General features: G+C 39.9%; 1 protein-coding gene across 1 annotated transcript in view; it reads right to left on the bottom strand.

The window, feature by feature from the left end:
• Positions 1-135: 135 nt before the first annotated feature.
• ec (echinus) overlaps positions 136-20,522 on the bottom strand; it is a 37,147-nt gene continuing 16,760 nt past the window's right edge. Inside the window, 5 exon segments of the mRNA XM_068302151.1 lie at positions 136-5,153; positions 5,155-5,403; positions 5,468-5,596; positions 6,289-6,585; positions 15,113-15,205. Of these exon segments, the coding sequence (XP_068158252.1) occupies positions 933-5,153; positions 5,155-5,403; positions 5,468-5,596; positions 6,289-6,585; positions 15,113-15,205 (4,989 nt within the window). The 3' untranslated portion in view covers positions 136-932.

Genomic DNA, 20,522 nt, shown 5'->3' with positions numbered 1-20,522 from the left:
CTTCCCCAACCAGTGGAGTAATTTTTCATTCGCTTCGAAAAGCTTAAAAAAGGAACTTTTCGAAAAATTGTCTTGCCACGCTATTAAATTTTTTTTTTATATTTAAGTGTATAATTTATTTGAAACATTTGTTTTGTTGTTTATATTTGTAAATGTGTTTGTTTTGCGTTTTCGTTTTGTATAAAAAAACATCAGTGTTTAAAAATATATAATATATGTTGGTAAATAGTAAAAATACAAGACATCATTTAAATGCAATAATAATTATAATTAAGTACAAAGTTTAAAAAAAGGCTGTTGAATTAATATTAAGATTTATGCAAGAGTCGTTCGACAACATCTCGCCATAAATAGGAAGCTCAGCGGCTGAGTTTCAAACTTCTGATCAATAAGATATCTTAAAGTTGTTATAAAAATACATGTAAATTCTATATAAAAAAAAATATATATATATAATTTATCATAAAATGTAGAAAAAAAAGAGGAATAAATGTATGTATGTATTTCAATGTGAAGCGACTTATTCAGCAAAGAGATTATCTTTTATGAGATTATATCCAACTGAATTGATATTAGATAAAAGTTATTCAATTCATACACATTGCATGTGTACACATATGGAGATTGTCGATGGGCAGAGTGGGAACAGTTTTGGAACTTCTCATGTTAAACCATAGAAGGCACTGAATGCCCACAGGCCGTGGCGAATTCCCTTGGCTTATAATCTAGACTCTAATGGTAGGATTAAAGATTAAGATTCTAAATGATTTAAGACGCAATCCTTAATAATTCATTCTAGGCAATGTGGCAGCATAAGTATAAGACTTGCTTTTGAGATTAACTGTTGCTTGGTTGACCAACAAAATGGTCATTCCATTTATCGTCATCGTCATCGTCATCGTCATCGTCGTCGACATTGTCGTCGGTCTTCATCATCTCCTTTGATTGAGCATTTGCAAATAATATTCACAGTTATTGCAATAGACAGCCGGAGCTATCACATGCCGTTTGCGACATAGATTACATTCCACAGCCTTGGCCGAGGCTTTGACAATGGCATTGTTATATACGCGGGTAGGTATGGCAGCGATGGCAGTGTTGGACAGAGGAGGCGGCGGATTATTTGGATTACTTTCGGGTAGACCATTTTGTATGGTCAGTTTCGTTTGCAATGGCAGAGGTGGAGGCGGCGGGGGTGGTGTCAACTGATGGCCATCATTTGTGGCCTCACCCTTGGTACCTGGCTCAAAACTGACCTTCTTTTGCAATGGTTTAGCTGCAACATTGCATTGCAATTGTTGCAAATGTTGTTGCTGTTGGTTGAGAGCTGCTGCTGCTGCTGCTGTTGCTGGTGTTGGATAAAAACCATGTGGGATGGGCACTCGTTGATAGGGTGACGGCAATGTTGTTGCTGCTGTTGTTGTTGCGGCTGCTACTCCGCCTGCCACCTCTTGATTAGTAGTTGAACCATTGCTAAAATAGGCAAGATTAAGCTGTTGCTGTGTCTGTTGCTGCAATTGTTGTTGTTGTTGCTGCTGCTGCTGGTGTTTTTGCAGCTGCACTGAATAGCTTTGGGGCAACATTTGGTTATGATTTAAAAGCCGAGGCATACTAAGATATGGACTATCCATCTGTTGTTGTTGTTGCTGTTGTAGGTGTTGCTGCTGCTGCTGCTGTTGTAGCTGCATGTGTTGCTGTTGGGCCAAACCGTTCATGCTGGTTCGTTGTTGCTGCTGCTGCTGCTGTTGTTGCTGTTGCTGGTGGCGATACAATTCCTGTTGCTGTTGAACAAGCTGCTGATGCTGCATTCTTTGGACATAACGTTGCATATCAGTGGCCATTGGTCTACCCATTATGGGTGATGGTTGCTGTTGATGCTGCTGCTGCAATGCTTGCAAGACATTTGCTTGTTGTTGCTGCTGCTGTTGTTGTTGTTGTGGTCGCGGTTGTGGTTCTGCTTGCAACCGCTGGGTATTTGGCTGCTGTGCCATTTGTGTGGCAACCTTTTCATTGGGATTTTGTGCTGTCCTTAGAACACGTTCCAATATCGGATTCGGTATGAAATCATCGTCTTCATCATTGTCGGCGGTGGCCACCAATATAACTTGATCACAGAATGAGACACTCTTCTTCTTGACCCTTTTGGGCGGACATTGATTTGGATTCTGATTGAATGATTGCTTCACATAGGAGTTAAGCAATTCCACTTCGCGTATTTCCTCAGCTATTTGGGATTCAGACATTTCATATTTGGGTTTCGGCAACAGTTGTTGTTGTTGTTGTTGTTGCTGCTGCTGCTGATGACGCGCCACTGTTGGCGGCGGTGGGCAATCCACTTCATCTTCATCCAATTGCTTATTGCAGGTGGGTAATCCATTCATCTGTGTACGAACTTGAGGCGGCATAAGGAGCATTTCCTGCGAGTTATACGAACGTATAATGGCAGTCTGCTCGAAACGATTGGCCAAGTCTCGAACACTTTTCGCCGTGACGTTAGCCTCCAAGTTTCTTTGCTTAGCTGTTATGAGATCGGTTTGCTGGTGCTGCTCCTGTTGCTGCTGCTCTTGCTCCTTGCGCATTTTTAACAGATGCTGGCGCTGTTGCAGTTGGGCTAGAATGCTGGTGGTTCCCATGCCATCGCCAATGGAATCGAATTGCTGGCGTTGCTGCTGTTTGGCGGCAGCCTCCAAAGCCTGCAGCTGATTCAATTGATGATTGAGGGGTTCCAAATCGATTTCCGGTGGTGGCGGCGGTGGGAAATCCTCACTGGCCTGCCGGGAATGGCACACAGAATGCGGAGGGCTTGGATAGGGTGGCAAGTCCAAGTGTGGTGCCTCTAATAGGCCCAAATCTTTTAATGGACTCTGCTCGGAGTGAACCTGGGCACAAGTGGTGATAATGGTCTGATAGGAGTCCTCACTAATTGAAGTATTTGAGCTCATAGTGGATATATTCGAAAGGTTCGCCTCATGATGGTATTGCTGTTGTTGTTGTTGCTGCTGCTGGCTGAGCGTGGAACTGGTACGCATGGGTGGTGGAGGAGCAACTTTCGGGACCATAGTCAATTGCCGTCCACTGCCATGGAAACTCTTGCGCATCAATTTACTGCGCTCCAAATTCGGATTCGGATTGTGACCATTAATCGCTTCTTTCCCACCTGCTCCTGCTCCACCAGTTACACCATTTGGATAATCGAAATGGCCCTCGGAGATATAGCCACTCATGGCTGTTATTTCGGGATGTTGTCCCAAGCCCAGAGAGCTGTCATCCTTGGATCTGTGATTAACACCAGCGCCGCCCGCCGCCGGCAGGGTCATCTTCAGTTGATTCATGGGCGCTGCATCGTCTCCGGCCTCGGTTAGATCAGGCATGGAACGATTCTTGCGTCGTATCAGACCTCCCATTAGAAGTTTGCGACGTATCTTGTGCTGCTTCTTGCCGCTCTTATCCTTTTCCTTCTTCTCATCCTTGTCTTCCTTGTGCTTCTTTAATGTATCCTTGGCATTGACGAGCAGCGTTTCGGTTAAAGAAAACTCCCGGGTAAGCTTATGGCGATCTTCACTGCGACTCCGCTTATCCTTCTCCTTGTCTTTGTCCTTATCGCGACGACCAAATATCGAACGACTCTCACGCTCGGGCTTGGATTGCTGCTGCTGTTCGTATGCAATGGCCAAGTCATCAGTGCCTCCTGCAGCTGCTGATGCAGCGGCCAATGTTTTCAAAGGACTCTTGCGCTTGGGCAAAGTGGCATAAATCTCAATGCTCTTGGCTGAGGACGCCGGTAATTGTTGCTGCTGTTGTTGGTCATGCAATTGCAATTGATGTTGCTCCTTGCTCAGCGGATCCAGGGTGCGATCCTTGCTATTCTGTCTCACATGCTTCACGCTGCTGGTGCTGCCCTCCCGCATATGCTTTAGCTCTGGCATGGCCTCTGATTCGGGGCCCTTCTCCACAAGGATGCGGCGATGAAGACTTCTGGCCCTCATCACGCACGTGTTGTGTTTCATGCGAGCAAAGGTCATGGTATGCGGATTGCTATACGGAGCGTCCATTGCTGCTCGTGCCCTGCCAGCGGCAGCGTTACACAAGACCAATGCCGTTTCCAGATCATGTGATTCCTCAACAAGTCGCGACTTTTCCAGCAATTGATCGGCCTCGTGGCAAAGTTTCTCGCAATCACCTGCCAAATGGAGACCACTGGAAACCACTTGCGGTGCCATTCCGGAACCTGCCGCTTCTGGTATCTTAGCCAGTTGAGGATTCAGTGGATGCTTGGGCGGATATGAGTCCGTTGAGCTAAGGGAGAATGAATCATAGCCGGCATCATAGGGCATGCCATGCCTCGTAGGGCTCTGGGGCACTGCCGAGATGCTTCCACCACCAATGCCACCGGCTCCTCCTCCTCCTCCGCCTCCGCGTTTGGCCACCATATATAGGTATGGATTATCCAATGTCGTGGAACTAGCCGAACTCGCGCTATTCCGATCTCCAGACCAATTGCCAGAATCCCGACGCCGTGGCTGATTCAAGTGCTCAGGCATGGTCAGACCATCACTTGGTGGAGAATTTCCATTGGAAGCTCCACTGGATTCGGAACTATGGCTGCGCTGCAACTGCAAATGCTGATGATGCAGCTGACGACGAGCTGTATCGATGAGCGGCTTACGATCCAATAGAGAACCACCATTAACACAGCCGGCCGTTCCGTTGATTTTGTCCTGAATGACACTCAGATTCTGGTATTGAGCATTAAGGACATGCTCCACCGTTTTACGGCTAATATAGCCATCAGTCTCATCATTGCCAGGATTTGTTTGTATTGCCTTTTGAATGATACTGAGATTCTGGTAATCATTCGCCGGTGAACTCCGCAACGGAGTCGGTGTAATAGCTCGACGTGTATGCCCCAAAGTTGGCTTCTCCGGACTGGGAGTAATGGCGCGGCGCACCACCGCAGCGGCCGCCGTTAGAGAGGAGACAATGGGCGCCTCCATGGCGGCAGCGCTTGGCGGCTGTGGCACTGCATAAATCAGCAGCAATGGCTGATAACGGCCACGACTGCATTTATCCACCACTCCCTCCCAGCTTGGTCCCACCTCCTTGACATTGGCATCATCGAAGTAGACCCAAACCTTCAGTTTGGTATGGAAAAAAGAAGGTCGTATAATGCTTGCCATAATATGACACAATGCCAACCAGTTCGTGTTGATATTGTTGGGCCCAGCGTTGTTCGCTGACCTGATGGAATACATCAGCCAGTCGAAGATTGGTCCCAATAGCTTTCAGCACTGCATGCACTTGATCGGCAGCTGGTCGTTCCGAGTCCCATACAATGCCAATAGAAACGACATCCGGTCGATTAAGCAGAGCTCGACAAATTCCAATTTTCGCTCCACACGAGTTCTAAAAGAAGGTAAATTTTATTTAATAAAGTCAAAATGTTTGAATTCCATTAAGTTTAACTTACCGGACAATCGCGTATATCACCCATATTTCCAGCGGCACGCAATAATTGGCCAAAACTCAGCTGCTGGTGGCTCTGCATGGCCAGATTCTTTTGTGATGTTAGGGCCGATGCGGATACATAGTGGACCATCTGGAGGGGAGGTAAGGAAAGTAAAAGAGACGTTAGTTGGAGTTACACGTGTTTGCGGCTAGATGCCCTTTTTTGGGCGAGTCCATATTAAATCTTCTACTTCTAAACTAATGTGTGGGTGTAGCTGGTAGATGTCTATCAGAAACTGGTCAAGCTACTTCCTGAGCGGGAGAGAGAGAGGGAGAAAACTAGTTTGCTTAACTGTTAATGGTCAGAACGAACAGAATTGTAGACAGGCTTTTGCATAATCTGCATGCATCTACATTGCAGGTGTTTAAAGAAAGAAAAAAAAAAAAAAAGTTGTTGCCATGTCCACCCCACTCCACTCTACTCCACACACTGGCAAAGAACGTCAGCACTTAATTTCATTGATAGAACAGGCAAGATCAACATTCTAACTAGACATCTGTATAAATTTACAAACAACATGCTTCAATATGAATCCATTCAAATGCAATTCCATTGAATGAGTGTCAACTACATATGTATATACTTGAAGAAATCTAATGAAAGAGAATTGAAAAGTTATGACTATAAAATCCAATATACAATAAAATCGTTAACATAACAACTGAATTCCTCACATTGAAACTTCATGAATTACGTCAGCTTAGTCAGTCGTTCGTATGGAGTCCATTTCCAGTTTGAAACCCCCAAAGACAAATGCATTCGTTTGTGGAGTTTCGACTCACCTGGGTGAAGGGTAACTGCTCCGAGTTGGCTCCACATTTGCACACACTCTGCTCGATGACCCGCATGGCAAATCTTCGATGAGCTATGCAAGTGGCCGTTTCACATGCATCGCCCGTATCATCTGGCGAAATGTGAGAATGCACGCGATGCAATAAGAGCTCAAAGCATTCGGCAGCATCGCCCAAGCAACCCAATGGAAAACGTCGTCCGGCCAGCGGACCACTGGCCAAGGCACGACGCAATGGCTCGGGACATAGAGCTGGCTCAGAGCTGGTTTGCAACTGTTGGAAAAGTTCCTGCAACCAATCAATGAAAGACGAGAATATTAGAGAAACATTGAATCAAATGTTTAACTCTTTATGGGCTAAGGCTAAGGCATTGCAAAAAAAAACATTTGAAGAGTATTCATTAAAAGTGTAATCTTACAATGACCGCATTAATGCAACGATCCCGCTCTGTTGTTCCATCTCTGGGGATGCCAATATTCTGATGATGCTGATTGTTATAGTCCAGGCAGGCCAATTCCACACTGCTGGACACTTTGGCCAATGCCGTTGTGAATGGTGAGCCGATTGATGATTTCACCTGGGGATGATGATGTTTCGTTTGACGCGTCAGGGTCGATGATTTGTGTCCCTCGTGACTGTCTAGGATTACTTTGCGAGGGCTACTGCGTGGTAAAGTGCCGCCATTATTGCTTATCAATTGTTGCAATTGTTGATGTTGAAATGGAACTGGAGTCGCCGTCCCTGCGCCCGTCGTCGTCGTCGTATTTGCAGGAGAAGTTATTGTCGCCGGCGGCGTTGAGTTAGTAGCCACCACATTAGTGGGCTCTTTACGTTTATAACGAAACTTTATCATTGCTAAGCAGTTGAAGGGACTCCCAAATTCGTTTCGTGCTTCTCCAACTAGTTATAGTAGTGTCTCCTGAAAATGGTATTGAAGTTAAGTAAAAGGGAACTGAGGGGCAGCTTTGCCTTTGCACAGGTCAACAACTTGACTCGAAAACCCGAATTTAATTACTCGGCACATTTCGGTGCACAGAACGGAAGTGGAAAAAGCAAGGCAAACAGAAATGATGACAGACTAGTCCAGTAGAAGCTACAGAGTGAAAGAGGAAGTTACACCAAAAAGACTAAACACTAAACCGCAAAGCTTGAACTCGGACTTCATCATGTGCCCATGGGCACGCGTTCCGATAACAGCTGCTACAGGTTTTTTCTTTAGGGTGTGCTTTTGAGTGTCACAAAATACATGAAAAGAGATACCTATATACACACACATACATACATTTTATTCGCATGAATATTCGATGCATCGAAAGTGATCAGCAAAGAACACACAGAGAGATAGAGACGAAGACTTTCGCTTTTGTATCTTTTAACGACCTCTTTTTTTTTTGGAACTGAAAGTTTTGGCCCAAAAAAACCGGTCCAAAATCCAAATACAAAACTTAATGCAGTTTATATTTTTATTCAGCATTTATTTATGCTGACCTAGCAATGTTTCGATCTGTTGAAACTGAAGCTCTAATGACAAACACACACACACACACACACACACAAAAGGAGTATATAGAAATTATATAGAACTCAAGACGTTACCCAAAATGACGACATAAGCAACATATGGCTGATATATTAAAGGCCTTAATTACTAGCAATTTACTTCGAGTTAACAATGAATACAGGCTTTGAGACATACATATGTATGTGTATATCCATCTATATACATATATATTGGGTACAATTAACACTTGTCATCTGGTCTGCGACAACAACAAGTTAATAACCAATTGTAGTTGCCCTTTCTACCATTTTGTAAAACTCAAATTGGGGGAAAATATAAGTAAGTACTTAACTTGGATATGACTTTTAACGATTTTCGTTCTACAATCTTGAAATTTACTTTGGTTGGGTTTGGGAGCAAAATATAAGTAGTGAATCATAAAACGAGGGGGGAATCTTTTATTTCAATTGCCTTAATGTTTATTTTTACGACTTGACCACACACACACACACACGGACACACACATGTACACATGCAGGCCTAAACTGCATTGCTTTAAGCCCCTTCAGGCGGGCGGAAGCGGCACAAACACAATTGGTGAAAAATAATTCTCACATAACTTGGGAAAAACATTTTTACAACGGAGTGGGGAAAGGAAACTTGGGCTTACTTATCTAAGGGGATATATACCCTATATATTGGCCTAGACAAAGAAGTGTAACATAAATAAAAAATGTGAGCAATCAAATGGAAAGTTTGCAAAAACCCAACCCAAGCCATAGAGCACAGGTAAACCCGGTACTTGTGGTCCTTGAAAATTCGATTTGTTTTTACTAATTTGCACACCTCAAACAACCATTGAGAGAGAGAGATAGAGAGAGATACACACACACACACACACACAATGTATTAGATCTCTTGAGATACAAAATGCAAAAACAAGTTTGGATTATTATACCTGCAGCTGCCTGAGATTGTTGTTATTGTTGTACTGTTGCTTGATCAATGATTTATGGTTTTAATTGTTTTCATAGATTTTACTTCATGCGGGGGAGTAGAAAGAGGCATATACGGGGGGTGTGGTGGTGGTGTAGTGTAGAGCAAACATTTAACCACTTTAAACTCAAATCTTTAGAATTGCCTTCCGCAAGTCCCCAGCAAAAGTCTTTAGACAATCTATACCTCAAAAAGACATCTGCATGCAGAATGAGAAAAAGATTCAATTGAGCCTTTATTCTATACAGGTGAACGGGGCCCTAGATTTGACATAAGCACGTGATGGGAATGTGAATATATATCTGTACATATGTTTATTTATGCCAAACATGACTTCGACTTTGAACAGGTTTTTCAATAAATTTATGTTGTCTTTAAAGAGAGTTTAGGAGTAGTACAACGAGTAAACGAAAAAATGTGATTAGCACAAGTTATTAACATTTAAAAAATTAACAAATAAAAGGTTTTTGTTTCGAATTCCATTTATATTTGTTAAATTTATAGGGTCATTAGTGTGTGGTTATTCTATTCCATACAGGGTAACAAAAAGTTGCATAACATAATTCTTCAGTTTGGACCGTCAATTAATATGCAACAGAAGGCGCCAACTATTCTTGGATTTCTTACATATTTTGTATCGATAATGACATGGATTGGCTTGGGTCTGCAACAGTGTGACATATGACCATATGGAAAAAAAACCTCTTCAGATTGATGCCTTGCATTTGTAAGTTATGCAAATTTTTCAAAAAATCTTGCAGAGTAGGAGGAGGAGGAGGAGCAGGAGGACAAGGAGGAAGAGAGACAGCCCAACCCAACCCTGAACTCAAAGAATATCGCGTGATCATTCCACACTAATCGTCAATCGTTGCCCTCAGTTTTCCCTTGGGAAAGAGCAGCAAAAAAAAAAAAAAAGAAGCTTGAGAAGAATAGACTACAACAGCATAAAAAGCAGAACTCTGCGTGTGCTCCAAAGATTAAAATGAAGCTTCTATTAGGAGGTATAAAACAATTATTCAAATGCTAATTTCAAGACTCTTTCCAACCAACCAACAGATGGAACCTGCTTCAAAGCAACAACAACAATGACATTTCCAGCATTATGATAAAGTCAAAGTAGCAAACTAGCCAAACGTTCAATCATTTCAAAGACTGTGACAAAATCTTTATAAAAGAAATCTTTAATTTTGAAGATGACATTGAGAAGACAGTGTCAAGAGGGGTAAGGGAATGATAGATCGTGATAGATTATTGTAAATGAATTGATCTATGAAATTAATCATTTTGATGTACTCGCTTTTCCAATCCTCCGTTCTAATGGGTGGCAAAAACCAAACAGAAATCTTACCCGCACATTGTTTTGGTTTTTGGCCAAGATGGTTATAAATTATGCATAAAACCAGATTCCAGATATATAATCCCAGTGTTCGATTATTCGAATATATATTCCAAAAATGATTTTTAGTTTTGCTTTTGCTATTCAATCGACATTTCTGTGTGCACTTTGGCAGTAGTCAAACAACTTTTGTTAAATCTTTTTCACAGAATAACGAAAAAAAATAAAGACAAGAGAACCAAAAACTTTTTGCGCGCGTTCGAAACTTGAGGGTTTTTTTTTTGGTTTTTTGTTAGTTTTTAGAAAAAAAAATCACTTTATTTGTATGCGGGTTCCCGATCAACGGATCACGGTACGTCTAAACTCGAGTCAAATAATCCAGCAACTGAAACTCGTTTCGTTATGACCAGGCCGAGACGCTGTGAGAGGAAGAGAAACAGAGAGAGAGAGAGAGCGCGCGGAAAACTGAAACGTAGTCGAAATCGGAGACCGGTTTGAAAAGAGAAGAAGTCCAAGACAATGGAAACTTCTGTTAAACATCAACATAATGGGAAAAAAAGAGAGATGGAGAGGGAGAGAGAGAGAGAGAAAAGAAGAGAACGAGCAAGCGCGACAGATTGCGCTCACCTGAGCCAACATTCAAAAAACAAGAAACACGGGAAACGAGAAACGAGCAACGGGGGAGTTTAGCTTGTTGTAGGCCCCGAAAAACAGGTAAATGAGTGAACCGTACCAAGCAGGTAAACAAACAAGTTGCTTACCTCTCTCTCACGCTCACGCTCACGCTCACTCTCTGTCTAATGCATACACGAATCACCCTGTATTTTGTATACTTAGAAGACCCACTAAGAGATTTACTGTACGTTGCACGCGGAGCGAGACAAAGGGCAAAAAACAAAAACAAAATCTAGCTAAAACAACGTTTAATTGTCACTCCAAAAACCATTTCAAAAGAAACGTGCTTAAATGTGCTTTGCAGGTAAAAGAAACAATATTAAATAATGGCTAATCAATTGCCACTACGCGACTAAAAAATTCACTTTTGGGATCTTCTTTTTCTTGGCTCCAAAAGTGGTAACCACAGAGAGGAATCAAAGTGGGAATGGTCATGGTAAATGGAAAGACTTTAGAGCTAACTTTCATCGGGTTGGGGTAAAGGAGGTTACCATAAGTTTTGGGCCACTTATGAGTCATCTGTTTGTGGAATGACTCATACCCAGCATCCAAAGGAAAAGTTCCCCCCTCAAACCTTATGCTTAATCTCATTAAACCAAAAGTTCTTCTAAAAAAACAATTATAAACATCTAATTTTGAATGGTGAATAAACAAAGTCTATCAAAATAAGCATTTGAGATTTATAAGATTCATATTTCGCCAACTTTCAAAATTTTATTTTACTTTTGGGAAGCTTCTATTTCATATAAAATATTCAAAATGCAAAATGCCACCAAAGAAATCTTAAGAGGGGGAAATACGACAACCTAAGCAAAATGACAAAAACATAATAAAAAAAAAAAAACAATTTGCTGACTATTCGAAAAACCAGCAACAAGATAATATTATTGGCCTCATCTCATGATAAGTAAGTATGATAATTTTAAAGTAGTCTTCGAATATATGATAAAAACAATACAAAAAAAGCAAAACCAAAAGATAAAACCTTCAATTTGCACGTCGAAGATGTAAATTTTATTTACAAAAGTTTCATTTAAATATAAAAACAAAATAAATAAAAAAAAAATCCGACGCTTAAACATGATTTATTTCAATTGTTTTAAGGCTCAGCATATTTTGAAATAAACAAAAACAAATTGAAAGAAAGAGAAGGAGATTGCACAAACTGATTTAGCTGGAAAAGTGAATCACAGAAATGGAAGTAAAGAAAAGTAAGATGAAGATGATGACGATGACGACAGAGCTTTTATGGTCTGATCTGGTCTGGCATGTGCCTGGCCACAGCTTGGCTGGCTTCTCCTTGATTTTGCCCGCCTTTACCTGAGCTCATTAACACTCGAAACTCAATTCAATCGAAGTCATTATCATCATGATCATGATCATGATCATTATGCTCGTGCCAGTGACTTATCTACAAATGTAAAGACATTCCAGTTCTATTTATTGTTTGCTGGAGAAGATTAAGGGCCCCCAAAAAAAGTGAAACATCTTGTGTGTGTGTGTATTTGGTAACCAAATAATGAGACTTTTGATAAGAAGTTTTTTTTCTCTTTTTATTTGTATTCCTTTGTTTAAAAAGGGTCCAAGAGCTAAGCTAACTGGAGCACACCCAGAAAGAAAGAAGAGAAGAAAGATACATAGATAAAGAGATAATATGTAGATATTGAATGTTTTCCACTTTGAGATCTTTTGGTCTATACATTGCAAATGCAGTCTAGACATAATAAAAACATAATTTTCTTCAGACATCAGCATTTCTATCCTTAATGACTCAAAGTCCTTGAAGTCATTGTGTAAATGGAAAATGTGGGAAATGTGAATTGAAGCATTACAAATTCAAGCTCTTCTAGAGTTCAAGTTAGCCTCAAGTTAGGCGATTGTGATCGAGATTATTAAGTTCTTGGGTACTCTGGTTTTAAGTCGTGGGAGTTTCTCACCAAACAGAGGAACAAGAAGACTTCCCCCTTCTTGTATTCACTCAGTTGTCTTTGCACAGTTGAATGAGCCTAAGTTGAAGGCAAAGAGCGAAGACGACGACGACGACGACGATGAAGACGAAGAAGAAAGACGATTTTCATAATTAAACAGTTTTCAAGTTGGTTGGGCCAAAGGAAGTGGAAAAATTAATTTAAACAAGCGACAAGTGGAAAACCCTCTTCCCCAAAAGAACAAAAAGATAATTAATGCAAAACACCGAAGACCGAACACCGAAGAACCGAACCAACGAACGAAGAAGAAAAAAAAAGGGGTTCCAACAACCAACAACCCACAATCAACAGCCCAACTAACTACCAATAACCCAACAACAACAACATGTGGGAGGGGAGAAAAAAGGGTAACAGACGCATCTAAAGTTAAACGGGCGTAGGTAGATAGGGAACAACAATATGACAAAATCACAATACTTAGAACGACTTTATTACCCTCTTTGTGTAAGCCTATGCCTTTAGTTAGATAGACTCGATTCTATGGTTACCAAAAAGGGGCAGAGAACTTAAAAGACGACGACGACGATAAAAACAAAGTCCAAACAAACAGGGCACACAACACCAACACTTTCCACTTCTGCGAAGTCAGCGACGTCATGATTATTATTCTCATTCGTCTCCGTCTCTGTCCCCAACTCCAACTCCATCTCCAACATTTTCCAGTAAGAGAGCAAGAAAGAGAGAGAGAGCGAGTAGGAGCAGCAGACAGGAGTGAAAATGTATTTAACAATCACCCTGTGTTTAGTCAGACAGCCAGCGTCTTGGCCCAGGTAAGGTAGACCGGAAAGTACAGTTGCGCTTCGTAAGCGATTGATGCGAGTTTTCCAACCTCAACCTCAACCGAGACTCACGACTCGACTCTCTGATGCTGTTCGTCGTGAAGATGACGACGAAGATGATGATGATGATGGTGATGTTGTTGTTGTTGTTGGTGGAGCTGAAGATGATCATTTCTGTGTGTTGATTTCGCTTGACTTAGAATGAGAATGCATGTATGTATGTGTATGTAGATGTCTATGATGAGGGTGGGCTCAGGTTCAACGTTCGAGTTTATTTACCTCTAGATCAGGATTCTAAACTAACTAAACGCATGCAAGGCACACACATTTTAGTGTGTGGGTTCAACCTAACCTTAACTGACCATTAATCTAAATTACCATGCTCGGGTAATTCTGTAACTAGGGTGTTTTTTTTTTTTCCAAAAAGGATCCTTTCAACAACTTTTTCCCGTTACGCTACCTTGTTATATCTTTCGATCTAATCCAAAAAGGTAGGATGAAACTTTATGGTTTTCTTTTCTCACCTTTTTCCTTTTTCACAAATAATGTTAAAGTTTGCCTTGAACACGGGAAAAACGTGACTGGTCTCTAGGAAATGTCAAAGAGCAAAACCGATTTCTGTTGATGATGATTAAAACTATGGATTTTCCACTGTGTTTTGTGGGAATACAGATACACACGCACACAAACGTAAAAATAAATCATAATGATGGTGCAAATGGAAAATGGGGAAAAACGCACTTAAGTGTGTCAGCAACAGCTGCCAAGCAGAGAAACATTCATACATACATACATCCTCAATTGTTCTCAGGTACGTGTGAAACATCATTTTGCCAAAACGAAAATCATTTCAGAGCCTTTCCGACTACAAGAGGGCAATTAAAACAAAAGAGCAAGAAATCAGTTTGGAAAATCCAAAGACGTTCATTTCGTTGGCAGTGCCCTGAAAAGTTGTTCAAATGAAGGTGATCAAATGCAAACACTATACAGATTAAGTCATAACCAATAATATAGATATGTACACTTTCATATATCAGAGAGAATATGCCCTAAATGGATGGCATATTCTTAAAGAGAAATCCTTTTTTGCCGAACCCTTTGCAGAACTACAGTTTGACAAGCACCTCCAAATATTATGTATACGTAGATACACAGCGAATTCAAGTTTCATACGTTTGTCTTATATCCCCATGGCGAATTTCGGTTTTACAAATTGTGCCGAAAAGTATGCAACACATTTTAAAGTTCATCATTTTCGATCGAAAACTTGTCGATTTGCGTCTACTCCTATTTTATATTTGTTTTTATTAAGTTTTAGGTTTAACTAATTTTAATATTTGCATAAAAAGGAAACTGTTTAGTTATGCTAGTAGAAACAGAAATGTTTATGTACAAAAAATTTGACTGAAAATTTTATTTTGTTGAACAGAAAACTCTTTTATTTTCAGTTCTCTTACTTAACCTGTGAAACATGGGGAGAAAATTCAAATATATATCTTTGCAATGCCTTCAATTTCTATCCATTTTGAACTTTACTTACCTTCAGGGCACAGAATATGCAATCTTGTCCTCCGCATACATGCTGATTTATACTACGAAACGAGCGTCGAAATACATCCAGATGCCACAAGACCTAAACAACAAAATATAAGAGATGGAAACAAAAGCATTAAAACCTGGCTTTGAGAAGGTAAAAAGAGGGGAAATCAGGGCAAGGGGAACTTAGATTGGGGCAATTGTGTGAGTGTGTGTGAGTGTCTATGCGAGAGGCAAGACAAACCGGTTAAGACGACGCCATCTTGTCAAAGATATTTTTCTACCTTTCGTTAAGTATCAGACTGAAAGACTCAAGAGCGAAAAAGAGTTAAGTTTTTATTTTTTCTTGGTTTTTGTTTTTGCCTTTTTTTTTTCTTTTTGCCAGCAAAACCAGTTTCGTATTCGGCCACAAAACTGCAAAATCCACAAAATACAACAACAAAAAAACACAGAGAAGTTTTAACGAAAATGTTGTCGCTATTGCTCTGTGGCTGTAGCTCGGAGGTGAAATTGTGGAGCTTTCCGATGGGTCGCAGAGGCCGGTTTTTTTGGTTTGTAGATGTTTTTTCGAGACTCGCGACTTGAGACCGAAACCAGCCAGGTGAGTATTTTATTTGTTTTTGGCGCGCGAGTTTTGTTTCGTTTCGTTTGTTCATTGTATTCATCGCATCATTTTGGCAATTTTGGCCAGGTCCCAAGCCCTAATGTTGCCACTAAAAGCACCAAAGCGCTGTCCCTCACACACAGTGAATGAGTCATGAGGCAAATGGAAAGGGAAAAGGGGGAAAGGAAAACATTTCGATGAAAATTGTAGATACATTTTGTCTCAACATTCATATATGAATATGTATCTGTATAATTAAATCGCCAGTGAAAGCCAATTTCGATCCCTTCACTCCCTTGCTTGGCCCGTCTAATGGCGAATGACTGATTGGAAAATGGAGCCACAATGGCCACTGGTCTAAGAGCCTATAGAAAAAAACCGGTTGATCAAATCTTTCAGCCATGCTCACAACACACACACATACATGGACAGCATCTAATATTATTTCTTAAATTTTCATGTTTTTTTTTTCTGGGTTCCCGAAAAAAACGAACACAGCTGCAAATGCTTTCAACTGTCCGTTTTATCTTTCAATATTTTTCTCTCCCTCTCGCGATTTGTCTTTGTTTCTCTTACAAAATCTAATCCTATCAATCTTTTTTCTACCTTCTTTTATTTGTGGCTTTTTTGTTGTGTCTTCTCCTCCACATTTTCATCCCCGTGTTGAATCGGTGACCGTTTTTTTTTTTACAAATAATTAATGCCCCTATATGGTCCGGTCTTTGAAATCTATGTGTTTAGTTAGTTTGGAGAATTTGAATCTAGTTTGTTTTACTTCCAAGTTGTCGATATGCTGCCCACTTGTTATAACTGACCGAAAATCATAGTAATTAAAAAACCAAAACTATATCGAGCAGTTTCAATTTGAAACACGGTTAACACGTCTCAAAGTTGAGTGGCCTAAACACCCACACACGTGTCTGCTACGCCCATTGAAAAGTCTTTTTTAAACGGAAATGGAAGCGGGGAAAATGCGTGACAAGAAGGGACAGTCATTTCCAGCTTCCAAAATTGATTTTGGCGCCTGTTACATCTTTCATGTGGGTAGTTCCGAATGGTAAATGGTAAGTCATTATAGCCCATTGTGGAGATGTAACCATTTTTTTTCTTTGCTCTTCGCTGTGATTAAAATATTCTTTCATTTATTATTGCCAAACGTTGATCATGTAACCTTATTGCCCATCTTACTTAACCACAAGTGAAATAAAAAAAAAACATTCTCACTCCTATCTACTTGTTTTTGTTTTTTAACTTACTTTTTAGCTAGCCATTAATAGAGAAAAGGTGGAAAAAGAGACTTTGGACGTTTATGTAGCCACAAACTGCGTGAGTTTACATAACAAGAGACTATAACTACACACCAACAACAAAAAGAAAGAAAGAAACAAACAAACAAACTAAACAGTTACCACTTATGACTGGGCGTTTTATTGAAACGGAACCGAGTGTGCAGCCAAGGGATAGGTACCTTTAGTACAAGAGTTGATCTATTCGTTTTATCTACATATAATAATTGTATAAACAAATAGAAAACTAAATATATACATAGATGAACTGCAGAATCGTGTCTCTAGAGCAATCTAGTGAACAGTGCAATGACGAAATTTATTCTGAAGGAAAGAGAACCTTTTTGTAGTTTATGTTATTGTCCTGCTGCTGCGTGACACACACAATAACAACAATAACACAAATAATAATAATAATAGCTGCAGGTAGCTGCAATCTCAAGTTGAAACCTTTTTCCAGCATTTTTGTATATGCATTTTGTTGTTGTTTTTTTTTTCTTCTACCTGTCATGCGTTTGTGCACCACAGTGACTTGATCCTGGGAAATTCGAGTAATGCTTATGCAACTGTCGCCCTCTTTAGCCATTTAGCTCTTTCATTGTCTCTCCTTCTCCTACTTTCGGCTGTCTCACTCTTGATCTATTTATCTCTGGCAGTGTACACTGTCACAATGTTTCGTTTTATATGTATACATATATATATGTATGTAAGTACATACATAGGTACATATATATTTAATTGAATTTTCCCTCAGTTAAATGTAATTATGTCAGTCTGCTTAAGTGTTAGACATTAACCCTAAAATGTGCAACAATTGTTTTCCGCTCGAGTGAGAGAGTGGAAAGCAACAATACAAATACAATACGGAAACTACATAAAATTGCGAAAAATTCAAACAAAAATAAGGAAAAATAATATATTCTGTCTCTAGTGAAGAAATAAATATTTATGCTAATCAATTTAAATAAGGCTGATTGATAGACGATTGTGCGAAGGAGGGGCAGGGGCGGCAGCAACCAAATCTCTAAAGTTGAAATTTCAACTTAGCAACAGGTTCAGCATAAATTATGTTCACAAACTTTAATATCTATATACCATCTATTTATGAACTGGGAAAGGGTATATTCACACGTCCAAATATAAATGCATTTCTCTTATGGTTTTCAAAGAAAATCCATACGGCTAAAGACTGTGTAATTCAAAAGGTGTAAGCTGGGCATAGATTAATTTGATAGAGGGTATCACTGTGTCGATGTCTCAGCTTAGCATGGAGACTGGTTTTATTGATACTACCTCCTGCCCTCTCTCTCTCTCTCTCTCTCTCGTCTATCTCACTGTGTCTGGGGCACTCTCTGTGTCTGACCAACTTTTTTCTTTCAAAGTTTGTTTTTTTTTTTTTGGGGAAATTTTCATTGCTAAGGGAACAGACCAACAAAAACTCAAGTTTTCCAATTTATTGTTGATGCTCTATACAAATTCCCTGATTTGGACAAGTTCGTTTCCTAAGTCTTTTGTTTTGCAGTTTGATTTATTGACTAGAGATGTTAAAAAATGTTTTATCATAGATTTTAAGCACTTTATTTGTAAAGAATGCTCCACACTTGTTGTCAACTCCTAAACCCACCCTCCCTCAGTACCACCACCTGCGTTCCATTACTTCACTTCCTTGACGCTTTTTCATGCCTTGGTGCACGGCACTTGACATTTTCTGAAAATGTTTTTCCGACTGTGTAGAATTTGTAATTTCTCTATTTTCTTTCTCCTCCCATTTCTCTCCCCCTATTTATGGGTACTAGTGCTGTGACAATTCTTGGTACATTGTATGTTTCGAGTACAGTTGAACTTTAAATTGACCTCGAGACCGTCGATTCACTGACTTCCCCCACTTTCCTCTTACCTTGCAGGTTTGAAAGAGAGCGCCAATGTGATTATTTTTAATTTGTAAGGTATTTGATGAAGTGGCAATAGCAGCAGTTTGTTTTTGCTGTTGCTGTTGTTGTTGCTGTAGAGCAACAGCCAGTGGGGTATGCGGTGGTGCAGTTTTAATGGCTACTGTATCCATTATTAACACTTTTTTCTCTCTCTCTCTCTCTCTTTCACTCTTTTAAAAACTGTTGTCTTTTAACACATTTTGTCTTTTGTTTTTTGCGTAGCTTTGCTTCCGTTTACAGCAATATTTTCGAAGAAGCAAAAACCCAGAGAGGAAGTTGGCAAAAGGGGTAAGAAGTTTTCAACTGCTACAGAGTCTGTTTGTTGCTTCGGTGTCCGACGTCTTCATTAGTTTCTTTTTACTGTCCAAAGTCTCACACGGCAGAAGCCAATAGCCAGTAGTGCCTTTGGTGGTTCATCAGACATACGAGAACAATTTAAGTTCCACAAACACAATAATCAAAACAAAAAAAACACAAAAATATTTCACTAAAAACAACAACACGAAACAAATAATTGGCTGCCGAGCGACCGTTGTTACTGTTAGAGTCGAGAGCGCAGACGTAACTGAAGCGCAGCGTTGCCAACTTTTTAGGGCCTGAAAACGATATTCTAGTGTTGCCAGCTTTTATTTTGATCCACTATTGTTGCCGTTCCCAGTATTTGTGGAAAATTGTTTTGCATACTTTTGGGCAGCCAAGAAATTTCTAATTATGTTCTTATACCTTGACTTCTACGTATAAGATATACATATTTTATGTTATTCTTATATTTTATTTTCATAGAAAATAGTCAACATATATAAAGGATTGAAAGATTTTGAAATATTTTTATTTTAAAGCATAAGATCAATATAAAATCCGCCATTATTATTGGCCAGAGAAAAAAAAAACCTATTTTTATGCAATCAAAATGGCGGCCAAACATAAAATGAAAAATGATGTAGAAGAAGAAGAAGACAAAGTAAAAGCCAAAAAACACGTTTACCGCCGAGACTTAACGAGTTTATTTTTTTTCGTTCGTTTTTGTGGCAAGTCAAAAAGCAACAGCAACAAGTTACTAGAACCCAAAAAAAAAGGCAACAACAACAACGAGCTACACTGTCAGAAACAACTTTTTTTTACCTTTCTGAACTGTTTACGTTAACTGCATAGAATTTGGTCAAGTGTACGCAAAATATATGTACATACAAACATACAGAAATCGGTAGAAAACGAGTATGGTGGGGGGCTATTTGAAGGGTTTGGCTGAAACGGGTTGACAAAGACGCTGGAAAATGCGCGGTAAACATGTCTCTCTATAGTTTTCTTCTTTCGTTTCTTTTCATAACAGTTTTTGGTTTGAGCTAAGAAAATCCAATTGGAGGCTTAAGTCTATGTTTCTGCTTATTTGCTCTGTCCTTGTTCCTTTTTTTTCATTTGCCAGGGCCATGTCCAAGCTAGCCACACCCTTATCCAGAGCTATTTAACGTTATCAATCAATATTCGCTTGATTACAAGACAAAACCAAATGCATTTGTACTGCAATTTTTCATTTTCCATGCTAATATCTAATGAAGGAAATTTGCCATCAGGACGATTAAGAGTTATAGAAAG

The sequence above is a fragment of the Drosophila tropicalis genome, unplaced genomic scaffold, assembly GCF_018151085.1.
Source record: "Drosophila tropicalis isolate 14030-0801.00 unplaced genomic scaffold, ASM1815108v1 contig_158, whole genome shotgun sequence".
NCBI classification, from domain to species: Eukaryota; Metazoa; Arthropoda; class Insecta; order Diptera; family Drosophilidae; genus Drosophila; species Drosophila tropicalis.
Note: the sequence above shows the minus strand (reverse complement) of the source record. Positions and strands in the feature narration are given on the sequence as shown.